Source organism: Priapulus caudatus, unplaced genomic scaffold, assembly GCF_000485595.1.
Source record: "Priapulus caudatus unplaced genomic scaffold, Priapulus_caudatus-5.0.1 Scaffold57, whole genome shotgun sequence".
NCBI lineage: Eukaryota > Metazoa > Priapulida > Priapulimorpha > Priapulimorphida > Priapulidae > Priapulus > Priapulus caudatus.
The window spans coordinates 549,415-562,689 of record NW_014577118.1 but is presented as its reverse complement, the minus strand read 5'-3'; the positions used below and the strand labels follow the sequence as shown (position 1 = coordinate 562,689).

The window sequence follows — 13,275 nt, the reverse complement described above, 5'->3', positions numbered from 1 at the left end:
TATATATATATATATATATCTGTACATGTGTGCTCTCCTGTGTGGGCGGCACACATCTGTTGGCACACCGATACATGGGGACGGTGGGCGAGGTGTGGCAGTGTGTGTAATCGCTTTCATCACGCTAGGTTGTCTGCTGCTGCGGGAGCAAGGAATGCGCCGCGAATGTAGGCGCATGTCTGTCCGCGCTCTCAGCATCTCTCCGCAAGGTTTCACCGCGCGGAGCACGTGGCGCCGATTGATAGCGTGCCGCTGATGTGGCCGGCTTCTTCCTCCTTCTTTTCCTACTTCTCCGTTTTTTCATTCTCCTGCTTCTCATCCTCTTCATCTTCCTCATCCCCATTCTCCTTCTTATTCTCCTACTCGTTGTCTTTCTTCTCCGTCTCCTTCTCCTCATCATATTCTTCCTCATCTTCCTCATCTTCCTCATCCTCATCCTCGTCCTCCTCCCTCTCTTCCCTTCTCACCTCTTCCTTGCCCTCCTCATCTTCGTTCTCGTCGTCCTCATCCTCCTCCTGCTGCTGCTGCTTCTACGTTCGTGTGACTTCTGTGTGGATGTTTCGCGAGGCCGTTGAACTATGATAACACCGCCGGCAGACAGTTCGCGGTCTATTTACATATCGTGAATGTTTGCGGGTGATGGTGGTGAGTGTGGGGGGGGGGAGAATAATTAGGTGCAAGAGTTGAAGTAGTAGGGGCAGCAGAACAGACCTCTCGATGCTAGTTAGCCATGTTGCTAGCAACAGCCGTGCGTGTGTGCGTGCATGCATGCATGCGTGCGTGCGTGCGTGTGCGTGTGTGTGCGTGTGTGTGCCTGGGCCTTCGTGTGCGTCTGTGCGTGTGAGAGAGAAGAGGATTCTATTTCTGCGTGCTATGCATAGACCGGATTCAAAGTCCTCGTGCATGACGTCTGCAACTATTCTTTCAAGGATCTAAAGATCTAACAACTTACAAGGGACTACGAGCAGTACGAACACTTGCAATTATATCATATCCTTTCCTCAAAAGCTTTTTTTTCTTTCAACTTACCATGCTTACATGTGTTATTTTTCGTCGCACTGCGTAATTGGCCTGTCCGAGGTAATTGTTTGGTAGCTCTGGCCAACCAGCAATCAGATGGGACTGTACGTCCCTCAAAGTCGACAATTCGGTGCGAACACGTGTAGAATCATCACTCGTAAACTGGTCTAGCCTGACCGACCGAGCAACAACATCCAAGTGCGTGCAGTTAATTTGCTCAGACGTATAGGTCAGATAGACAGGATAGTCAATTCTTTTCCTTTCATGGATTTTTTTTGTCGGCATACCGTCCAATTCCATTACTGATAACAAGTGCAAAACACAGAATCTAGTTGTCCACACACATCGGGTTGTCCTGGAAGGTCTGCCTGCATAAATGAATCGGTGGGTGGGACATCCGGATTTATCCAGGCTGGAAGTTTAATGCGTAGCTCGAATCCACTTGTGAGGATAGGGTTGCAAAAATGAGTCTAATATGAATCTCTCTCTTCTTTTGTTTGTGAACGGATTAGTATTACGCTGCAAGTGTGAGGTATGTGAGGATCGAAACCCTCGATCTCTGAATATAAAATGTGATATTGAGTATGAATCCGTGTTAAAATGTGTGGTGACTGGTTTACTGAGACTGAGATAAACATTTTATGTTATACCGTTTATCTAGTTATTCACCATCGTTTTCTTCGTTTGTATTTCACGCCTGTCAGACAACGTTTGAATTCCGTTTCTTACATGCGGCTTTTTCTATACACTGTGAGATTCCATTCTGTGTTTTTTCCTTTACAGATCCGTCTGTGAATACTTGAGTTAACCAAGAGCATTCGAGTGAACGTGATCAGAAGCAGCACCAGCAGCAGCACCACTACCACAAGCAGCAGCTCCACCAACATCACCAGCAGCAGCATCAACAGTAGCAGCAGCAGCACCACTACCCCAAGCAGCAGCACCACCAGTAGCACCACCACCACCACCACCACCACCACCACCACCACCAGCAGCAGCGATGGGCGGTGGCAGGGAGGTGGACACCTACTCCAACTGCTCGTCGGCGCTCTCCGTCAATTCGGAGAGCAAGAAGCGCGGCCTATCGCGCTTCTCGCTGCGCCAGATCTTGCGGCGGCCGTCCGACCGCAAGTCTCGGCGCGCGGCGGCGGCGGCGCGGGGAGCCAACCCGAGCGGCGCCGGCACGCCGTCGTCGCCCTCGACCCGCAACTCGACGCCGCGCCTTCCCGGCGGCGCCCCCTCGCGGCGCGCGGACGAGACTCCCGCCGGCGAACCGGTCGTCGTCGCCGCAGCCGCGGTTGCCGTCGGCGACGGCGGCGAGGACTCGACGCTCGAGTGCCCGCTGTGCCTGAGCGAGCAGCGGCGCGGCGACTTTGCGGCGCTGTCGACGTGCGACCACCGCGCGTGCGCCGCCTGCCTGCGCCGCTACCTGACGATCGAGATCACGGAGTCGCGCGTGAACGTCGCGTGCCCGTCCTGCGCCGAGCGCCTGCACCCGACCGACATCCGGCGCGCGCTCGCCGACGACGCGATCATGTGCAAGTACGAGGAGTTTGCGCTGCGCCGCTACCTCGCGACGGAACCCGACGCGCGCTGGTGCCCGGCGCCCGACTGCGGGTAGGTGGTGCCACCGTCCGCGGTGCCGGTTTGTCCGCGGGTGGGTCGGGGGAGGAAGGAGGGAGGGAGTTCCCGATATTTACGCCAAGAACAACGTTTGTAGCAGTAGCTGTATTGTATGCACAGTTGCCATTAATGTGTAGCAGTAGCCATTAATGTGTAGCAGTAGCCAGTAGTGTGTAGCAGTAGCCAGTGTGTAGCAGTAGCTGGTAGTGTGTAGCAGTAGCTGGTAGTGTGTAGCAGTAGCTGGTAGTGTGTAGCAGTAGTTGGTAGTGTATAGCAGTCGTTGGCAGTGTGTAGCAGTAGCTGGTAGTGTGTAGCAGTAGCTGGTAGTGTGTAGCAGTAGTTGGTAGTGTGTAGCAGTAGTTGGCAGTGTGTAGCAGTAGTTGGTAGTGTGTAGCAGTAGCCATTAATATGTAGCAGTAGCCAGTGTGTAGCAGTAGTTGGTAGTGTGTAGCAGTAGCTGGTAGTGTGTAGCAGTAGCCAATAATGTGTAGCAGTTTGTTGGCGGTCTGTCGTTTCAACTCGACGTGGCGGCGCGTTGACTGATCGAAAATGCAATTGGCTCGTCTCTGCAGAACGACTGTTGATCACGTCGAAATACCCGTCCTTCACGAAGGTCAATCACGTAAATTGTTCCTGGCTGGGCCGATTAGTATTTCTCGAAATGTTTCGCGCACCGAAATTCCGCACGGCGCTGCACGGTGGAGCGAGCGCACGATTGTTCCGCGGCCGCTGTGGCTGCTGTCGACGCTTGATGGCTAGATTGTTGGCTAGATGTTTCGGCAACCTTAGCGTCATGGTTCGACCTTGCGACGTCGTTCCGCAGATCGGTGCGGGCTTTCGTGGATCTTGCTGATTTCAGTTTGCATCCCCGATAACCCCCAGGTCTCTCGTCATGACAGACTTAACGTGACAATGACAGACGCCCCAGCTGGTGGCAACATGGCTGTCACTGTAGATCTTTGGGGTTGCAAGTGAGACCTTACCTAGTAGATTTTGGCGAAAAATCAAGTAATAGCCTAAACATGTAATTGAGATGTAATCTAAAATAAGTGTGGTTCGTTGTCTAGTAGTCTGGCTTACCCCCACACACACACACAAACCCACACACCCACCCACCGTTGCTATACTGCAATTTCCAGGCTGACTGAAAGCTGAGCCCCCCCCCCTCCTCGTCTTGACTCGGTTGAGTCACGCAATTTTTGTGTTCCCTCAGGAGTTCGTTCGGGCTACCACTCTACTATGGTTCACCAGTTTTGAACCGCAGAAAATCGTATATGGGTGCACGACTTCATAACAGCGTATTTCGACATTGTTTTTTTGTGTGCGTTCTTATACGTCTACGTTGCGGTGTGAGTGGCAGATTCGTTTAACAACTTCTGAATTTCCGTCTGGCGTTTTGGATGATTGGTTGTTTTGAGAGTGTCTACGTACGTACTACTAGTATTCGATGTTTTGCAAAGCGACTACATTCGCAAAACTCAGTAGGAGATGAGAAGGGCGTGCATGTTTGCCTGCAATTTGTTCGAATTCTTATTTTTGCCGGGATCTGCGAAAACAGCGTTTTTGCGACGCGGGGATGAAGAGCGTCTGTTTATTAACGGCAGCCTGAGCAGCATCTCAGCCTGGATGAAGTGTATAACAGCCGTTTGAAAAGTCCATCACAGAGCGAACGTGTTTGTGTTTCCTAGAGCCGGGTTTACTGGAATCGTGATGTGTTTGAACAGTGGTATCTCGAGGGTGGCGTGCAGAAAACGCGTGTACTTTTTCCGGTAGATAATAATAAGTGCAGCGGGCAATGAACGTGTGAGCAGGGCAGGGAGCGCTGTACTGGGGCCAAGTTTACACTGTTCGCTCCCCCGTTATAGTTATTTATATTATTTAGATTATTTAGATTTTAAATTTTTGTTTTAGTTACTAGATTCTATATCATTGAGAGTACTTAGACTGGTGGGGTATGAGTGGAAAATTTCTGCACTGTATATCACTATATGCATATAAACAGTTTACTCACTTACGAATTGCAAAGGTGAAGCAATATATATACTAGTTTTCAGCTGCACATCACAACGATCTTCAATTACACAAACATAATATTATGCGGATATTTCCGTTTGAGCAGCTCTCGTAGATACACGTGTACGTAATGCTTAGTTATGCGCACGTATAAATAAATACATAGATAGATTGCACTCTATTTGTAGGATGCGCGTATAATTCTGCACGACAGCTGCTGTGCATGCGTAAGTGCGTGCTCACGGTGCCATGTCGTCATGGCGACCATCATGGCGTCATGGCTGTGCATCACAGTGCCTGGTCATGCGTGCATCATGGTGACGACTGGTGTAAGTTTCATGTGTACTGTGTATATATTCGTTGGCTAATGTACCTTTGTTTCATGTTTACCTTTGTTTTGTTTGATTTATATTGTATGTATGTGTGTCCTAGCTGATTTATGTTTAATATATACATACACATACATATGTATATATATATATATATATATACACATATAGATATATATTAGTGTGTGTACGTACGTTCCATGTGCGTGTCCTGGCTGTACATGGACGAGGAGCGGACCCGGTGTGAGCGCTGTGCGCGCGCCGCGTCGCACGTCTGGTTCGGATGCCACTCGGCCTTGCAGTGGTAGCAGAAGTCCGTCTGGCAGCCGACGCGGCCGCAGCTGATCTTCGGGCAGCTAGCGCATCCCGTCGCTATCACCGCGTACCTGCAACATGTCCCATCAATCAGCTTCCATCGACTCTATACGCTGTATATTTTGCGGTGGTTTCATTTTCGCGAATTTCGCGAACGCGTCCCCGACCGCGAAAATAACAACACGCAAATAGTTCATACCAAATAATACCGACTATAATTAATAATTCACCGACCGCGAAATTGTCTGTCAAGTCTGAATTCGCGAAAATATATGTACGCGAAAAAACATGGCGTATACAGGGCTACACTACTATATGTACGTAGTAGTCGTGGAACATGCGTGCACACTCTACGCACTGTATACACACGTACATACATAGATTTCATGCTGTTTAGTGTCAAGGCATGTACTGGGAGCACTATCAGAATATTTGCTTGTGAGCAATTAGTCACATGGGAATCGGATGTGCAAGGAGGACACAGTCACGAAATATTACTGTCACACGTGATGCCCACGTGTGCGTTATGAATACACGTTTATTAGGCATTGCCCCGTCACGAAGGAGGGGAATGCCAAGCAGAAATTTGCATTCGAATTTTCTGTCACCTGGGATGGACAGGTAGCAGGAGACAATTAAATTCATTAGCAGTTGCTGTCACGCGCGATGTGCGTGCAACAGAAGACAGCTTTATTATCAATTACTGTTTTGTGTGAGAGGCCACACGCTATACGATATGTGTGTGTGGGTGTGCATGCGCGTGTGCGTGCGTGCATATGTGTATGTGAATGTATTGTGACGTGTGTGTGTGTGTGTGCGTGCGTGCGTGCATGCGTGCGTGCGTGTGTGTGGGTACTGTGGTCTTTTTATTTCTATATATGGAATCAATAAGTCAGTAATTCACTTATATACTCATGTTGTTCACTGAGAAATGTACACCTCCCACATATTTCATTTCGCGAGAATTTCTATCAATAACACCAGCCTGTCAAATATTGGCGAAATGCATTGGGGTGAATGCCGCCACGTAAAAACTTTTAGTGGGATTGACTGCACATCATGCATTGATCCGAAGCAAACGCCATGTTGGCAAATGTATTGGCCATAATTAGTTGCCTTGAAGATTCCCAATTTCTAGTTACTTGTTTTTCCATAATCTCTGCCGAGTTTACTTAGTAAGAAACGTAAGACAAACATCACTAAACCTTTCTCGTGTGTGGCATCACCATCGATCTCTATATGCTAACTAATATAATAAGTTAGTATATGGGGATCAGTGGGCCACTTTCTCAGAGGGCGTTAATTGATTAAGTGACGTTTATCTATAGGTGAGTGTTGGTGTGATGTTACAGGGGATAATATCAGGCTAATGTTTAGCTATATGTGAGTGTTGGTGTGATGTTACAGGGGATAATATCAAGCTAATGTTTAGCTATAGGTGAGTGTTGGTGTGATGTTACAGGGGATAATATCAAGCTAATGTTTAGCTATAGTTGAGTGTTGATGTGATGTTACAGGGGATAATATCAAGCTAATGTTTAGCTATAGGTGAGTGTTGATATGATGTTACATGGGATAATATCAAGCTAATGTTTAGCTATAGGTGTAACATCACATCAACACTCACCTATAGCTAAACATTAGCTTGATATTATCCCCTGTAACATCACATCAACACTCAGCTTGATATTATCCCCATGTCCGCAATGCCAGGCTTACATCATGAAGATGGACGACGGTTCATGCAATCACATGACCTGCGCGGTGTGCGGCTCCGAATTCTGCTGGCTGTGCATGAAGGAAATCTCTGACCTGCACTATCTCAGGTATGCGTCATTAACGTATACTATATATATGGGTCATTCCATCAGGTTGGGAAACAGTGCGCATGCAGCACTATATCACATTTGAAGTTGCCTTTAAGACGTTGAACGGCACGCGTCGCGCGATGCAACGGCTGAGCGCTCTAACGGTGATTGTACCGTCTTGCTTGTGCAGCCCGTCGGGATGCACCTTCTGGGGAAAGAAGCCATGGAGCCGGAAGAAGAAGATCCTATGGCAGCTGGGAACGCTCGTGGGGGCGCCGGTGGGCATCGCGCTCATCGCCGGAGTCTCGGTGCCGGCAATCATCATCGGCATGCCCGTCTGGGTCGGACGAAAGGTCAGTTGAAGGTCGGTCGAGGTCGAAGGTCGCACGCGGCGACGCGAGCGATCGGCTCCGTAATTCGTCGCGCGCGTTGTAACGTGCGCCGGGGCGTGCGCGCGCGTGCCCTAGCTAGAGTCGGCTGGCGAGATAAAGAGCAGGACGTAATATGACGTCGGCGTTAGTTGTGCGGCGACCGGGCGCTTTTGTCGGCTCGGCGTTCGTCCGACGAGAGCCCCCCCCGAGAATGATGACAACGTCACCGTTTGAGCATTGGCTAATGTCAGAGGATCGACTGAAGGTTGCGGGCAATCGTGCGCCAGCGCAAAATGATTGTGGTACGTGGCAACCCTAAATACAGGATACGCACGTGTCAGACATATCAAATATTCACATTCAGAGTGCTGGTATTACTGGGAGATCAATCTAGCTTTGACTATTCTAATCGTTATATTTTTATGAGACTGCGAAACGCCTACGTTACATTAACGACGTCAGTAAATTTGCTCGCCGCGGCGAAGTGTGTCTGTTATTTTCGCTGGTCGGGGACGCGTTCGCGAAATTGCCGATGCAGATGCCGGCCTAGTATAGGGCTAGCCTAGATCTACGGTGTTGGCAACCGTTAATGAAGCTTAATAAACCCTCAGTGATTGCAATGTATTTCGGCTGCATCCACAGTGTAAGCCACAGTTAATGCCAGGGCCACAGATGTTGCCCTCATTTGCACCCAGTGGCTAATTAGTCAATGTTGTAGGAAATGATCTTTGCGGGTGTGTGGCAAAATTGCACGTACGTGCAGATACTTGCCAAAGCACAGCCGTATCTGGTTGGTAATATAGTGTTGAGCAAATACATATTGCCGTTAGAATATTTAGAAAAAATATTTGCAGAAACTTCGATTTCAACTTAATTGTGAATATACACCAACTTCACACTATGGGCACGTAACTTGTCCTAATATTCAAATTTCGTCCTAAGTAAACTTTTATCATATGTTGAAATGAAATTAGTTTGCCTTGTTATTACGGTCAATCTAATATGTTATAGAAATTGTGATTATTAAATATTTGTAACTCACTCCTGATATTATACTAGATCTATACTAGCAGGAGTGAATAAATACGTGAAAAATCGTAATTTTTAAGTCACTCCTGATACTAGTACAGACGGGAGCTGCTATGGGTGCTATTCTGTCGTGCCGGTTAACTAAATGCAGTTCCTAACACTCGTTTCGCTAACCTTTACAGCTCAACAACAAGTATAGACAGGCGCCAAAACACAAGCGCAACCTGTACGTGGTGGGAGGAGTGACAGCGTCCGTGATCGTCTCGCCCGTTCTCGCCGGTCTAGCCGTCGGTGAGCAAAACGCTCTAATATATTGATTTAGCGCAGCAGAATGTTCAAGGCGGAATGCCATCGCAGCGTGAACCGCTTCTGAGGCAGAAATGAAATTCTATTGAAAGCGGGGCGGCTGCGCGGGCAGTGTCTGTGTCGCGCGCTCCACGCGTCGGCGTTGTCGAGTGTTATTCGAAACCGCTGTGTGTGTGCGATGCGCAGCGACATGCGATGAACATGCAAAACACGACTAAGTTCAGCGAATCGATCGCGTCTGCGTTGTGCCTCCGTACTAACTTACCTTCCTAAAGCTGTGGTTACACTACCGACTTTACGTTGTCAAATTGGCGAATTGGAATAATTTCGCAACTATACAACTGACAATCGGCAGCGTAAACGCAAAAGTCGCGCGAGCAACTGGTCAATAGCAACTAGTTGGGAGATTAAAACATGTTCTATTTTCGCCAACTCGGTGTTGCCGAATTGCGAAATTCGTCCAACTTTCCAATTTGACAATATAAAGTCGGTAGTGTAAACCCAGCTTAATGTGATATAAACTTGAAGAGAGAGGGGGTCATCACGCAGTGTAGTTAGTTAATAGATCTTGGGCGGCGAGTGATTAGTTTCGTCTCATGGTAGGCTCACTGGGTTCTTCGAAATTTCACATCATCTCAAAAGACAATGCTGGGCATCGTTGCTCTACTGTTGACCCTCTATTTTCCGGACCCTGCTTTCCCGGATTTCGGTAAGATTTGGGGCTATTTTTTACACTCGCCGGAAATTCGGACTTTTGCATTTGCCGGACAGGTAGTCCCCCCTATTAGTCCGGGAAATCGAGGGTCAACAGTATCTAGTTATACACCCTTGTTTTGCTGGACGGGGCATGTGAGGGGTCGAGTGAGCATGGCTATGATTGATAGAGGGGGGGGGGCAGAGAGAACAGCATCATCTCATTGGCACTGCCACCAGCGAACGACAAACCTTTCACTGGAGATACTTTCAAATTTACGTTTTTGCTCGTCTCAAGATAGGAAGACTTTTGTTTCAACTTCCTACTATAATATAATAATACATATAATGATATAATATATATATAATAATAACTTTCTACTGTCGACTGCAGAGAAGCCCTAACCGAAAGTCTCTCTAACGTCGCTGACGTGAGCTTAACATCACTGCCACCGCGGTGCGACGTATGCATTATTCGTCGTAATACTAACGATGTTTTGCGCGTCACGACAGGTATTGGCGTGCCGATCCTGCTCGCCTACGTCTACGGCGTCGTGCCGATCTCGCTGTGCCGGTCCGGAGGCTGCGGAGTGTCGACGTCATCGTCCGGCGGCGTGCGCATGAAGTTCGACGACGACAACGACACGCTCGCGGGCGGCGTTTCCACGGCGACAGGTATGGCATCCCGAGCGCGATGTAGGTGCGCGAGCTTGCAATCACGCACGCATGCAATCACGCACACATGCAATCACGCACACATGCAATCACGCACGCATGCACGCACACATGCAATCACGCACGCATGCATGCACGCTGGCACGCATGCACATACGCACACACACACACTGACACGCACGTAGTCACGCATTCTCGTACACACAGACATGTACGCACGCACATACGTACAGACACACACTGACACGCATTCTCGTACACACAGATACACACAGACACGTACGCACACACACACACACACACAGACGCACATGCATAGACTCACACAGACACGCATGCATAGACTCACACACACGCACGCACTGACACACACATGCAGACACACACAGACACGCATGTACAGACGCACACAGACATGCATGCACAGACGCACACAGACACGCATGCACGCACACAGATACACACAGTCACACACACGGATGCACATGCACAGTCACACACGGATGCACATGTGCAGTCACACACAGACACACACAGTCACACACACATGCACGCAGGCATCCTGCTATAACCATCTATATATTATTCCGCATCCTTGTGCATGCATAACACGAAACGCTGTATTGGTTATCGAATGGGGCTTTCCCAGGAGCAGGTGTCAGTACTATATTAGATATATATATATATAATATATATTATATCAGGAAGAATCACTAGGATTTTACCAGCAAGTAGGGCCACAGCTATTAATAACAACTTCCTGCATCATGCCGTACCTGGCATAGCATCCTGGCTACCTATTGTTATATATATATATATATCTAATATAGTACTGACACCTGCATGCTCCTGGGAAAGCCCCATTAGATACCCAATACAAGATAACAATAGGTAGCCATGACGCTATGCCAGCTACGGCATGATCCAGGAAGTTGTTATTGATAGCTGTGGCTCTACCTGCTGATAAAATCCTAGCGCTTCTTCCTGATCAGACTGCTGATATTACGGGGTTCCCTGTGGGAGGCTGCATGCGTGCCATCCATGTTTGCCTTGCCACAAATCCTCCTTTCAAACACGCAACTTGTCCTCAATAATCACACACAGTGTCATCCTGGCAATCTGTCACACGGATGTCACTGACACACGTCACGCGACAGGTGTCACACATTATTCGGCAAAACTGCACTTACCCATTGTAGAGGGTTCGCAGGATTTAATTAAGAGAAATGTCATTTTTGGCATGTATACAAGTAATTAACCTATTAGCAGTGGCTTTGAAAACTGGTCTCACTGTCTTTGTAAAGTCCATCAACTTCGTGCAGCTTGACAAGAGACAGCTAGAGGCTGAAAGTAAGAAAAAAGAGGCTAATTACCTGAATTTGTCATTAATTATAATGACTCGTGATACATTTACGTAGTATAGTATAGAGTGGGGACTGTACGTGAAAGCACACGCGTCGTGTTGCGGGTGTTAGCCGCGTACAAGATACGAGCAGAATGCGCACGTATATCGTATTGAATAATTGCGTGCGAGCCATCGCGGATGTTCGTGTTACGCTCTGCCGATTGTCAGCTGATGGCGGCGCGTCCTGCATTCACTAGCGCTATAGGCAGCACTTATTAGAGTCGTATTACAGCAGCTGCTGTTAGAGGTCAGGACTGTTCATCTACTTGTTTTGCGGGATGCGCAGCGTGTGGAAGTGGTGGCCGAGGATCAGGGAGGGAGGTCATGGGTGGATTCCAGCTTGCTAATTAAACTATATAATGATTCATTTATTTGAAAAACTAATTAATTTTGGATTAATCGACGTCTGCGTCTGCATGTCTAATTACAACGTCACTAACCTAACCTTCTGTAAAATCATGTGTCAATTCCAGCTTACTAAACTATATAATAATGAACATAATTTTATTAATCGAAAAAAAAAAAATTAATTCAATCGGAAAAACTTAATTAATTTTTTGCAGACGCGCGCAGCATGTCTAACCACAACCCGAGCATCGATGAGGTCATGGTTAACTTCCAACTTACTAACCTATATGGCGATTAATTTAATTGAAAAACGAATGAATTCAATCGGAAAAACTCTTACTAAGCTATATAACAACTATTATATTTAATTGTTTGCAGACGCGCGCAGCATGTCGAACCACAACGTCGCCAACCCGAGCATCGGCGAGGTGTCCATGATGACGGTGAGCAGCGGACAGATGGACCGCGTCGGCGTCGGCGCGGTGACGCTGCTGCGCGGCGTGCGGGGCGGCGAGGATGGGGAGGACGACCACGACAGCGCGAGCAACGTCGCCATCGCCGGCGAGAGCCTCACGGGAAGCCTGTGCGGCAGCACGTGCACGGCGCCCGGCCCCAGCGGCTACCACAACAGGTGCGTGTAGCATTACACACACGGTGATCAATGCTGGTGCCTAGACACCTAGGCACGCTTAGACACTCACACACACATACACTCTGACAGGTGTATCTGTACAGGTCTAGCATAAATAAATACGCACACACGCACGCACGCACGCACACACACACGAACACACACACGCACGCACACACACACGCGCACACACACACACACGCACCCACCCCATCCCCACGGTTGTGCACGTAGCTTGCGCGGGGGTGTAAATTCACGTGTTTGTGTGTACGGCGTTACAGGTTAGACGTACACTCAGAGTTCCAGCCGAACAAGAGATTCAGTTTGAGCAGTGAGTCGGCGACGGCCAGCCTGAGCGAACGCTGCTCCACCACCACCGTCTCGCTGGGTGACAACGCAAGTACGTGTGCACTAGCTGGATCCATAGCTAGCCAGTCGCTTAGGTAAGCCTGTGTACCTAGTACCTTTGACATGCCCACTGTTCCGCTAGAGACAACGCAAGTACGTGTGCACTAGCTGGATCCATAGCTAGCCAGTCGCTTAGGTAAGCCTGTGCACCTAGTACCTTCGACCTGCCCACTGTTTCGCTAGAGACAATGCAAGTACGTGCGCGCTAGCTGGATCCATAGCTAGCCAGTCGCTTGGGTAAGCCTGTGTACCTAGTACCTTTGACATGCCCACTGTTCCGCTAGAGACAATGCAAGTACGT

At 48.6% G+C, this 13,275-nt stretch overlaps 1 protein-coding gene across 1 annotated transcript in view; it reads left to right on the top strand.

Moving 5' to 3' along the window:
- Window positions 1-13,275, top strand: part of LOC106821052 (E3 ubiquitin-protein ligase RNF19A-like) — a 42,728-nt gene that overhangs the window by 14,232 nt on the left and 15,221 nt on the right. Inside the window, exons 2-8 of the mRNA XM_014825693.1 lie at window positions 1,804-2,637; window positions 6,983-7,126; window positions 7,299-7,461; window positions 8,691-8,799; window positions 10,021-10,182; window positions 12,314-12,566; window positions 12,848-13,009. Of these exons, the coding sequence (XP_014681179.1) occupies window positions 2,021-2,637; window positions 6,983-7,126; window positions 7,299-7,461; window positions 8,691-8,799; window positions 10,021-10,182; window positions 12,314-12,566; window positions 12,848-13,009 (1,610 nt within the window). The 5' untranslated portion in view covers window positions 1,804-2,020. The remainder of the gene's footprint in view (window positions 1-1,803; window positions 2,638-6,982; window positions 7,127-7,298; window positions 7,462-8,690; window positions 8,800-10,020; window positions 10,183-12,313; window positions 12,567-12,847; window positions 13,010-13,275) is intronic.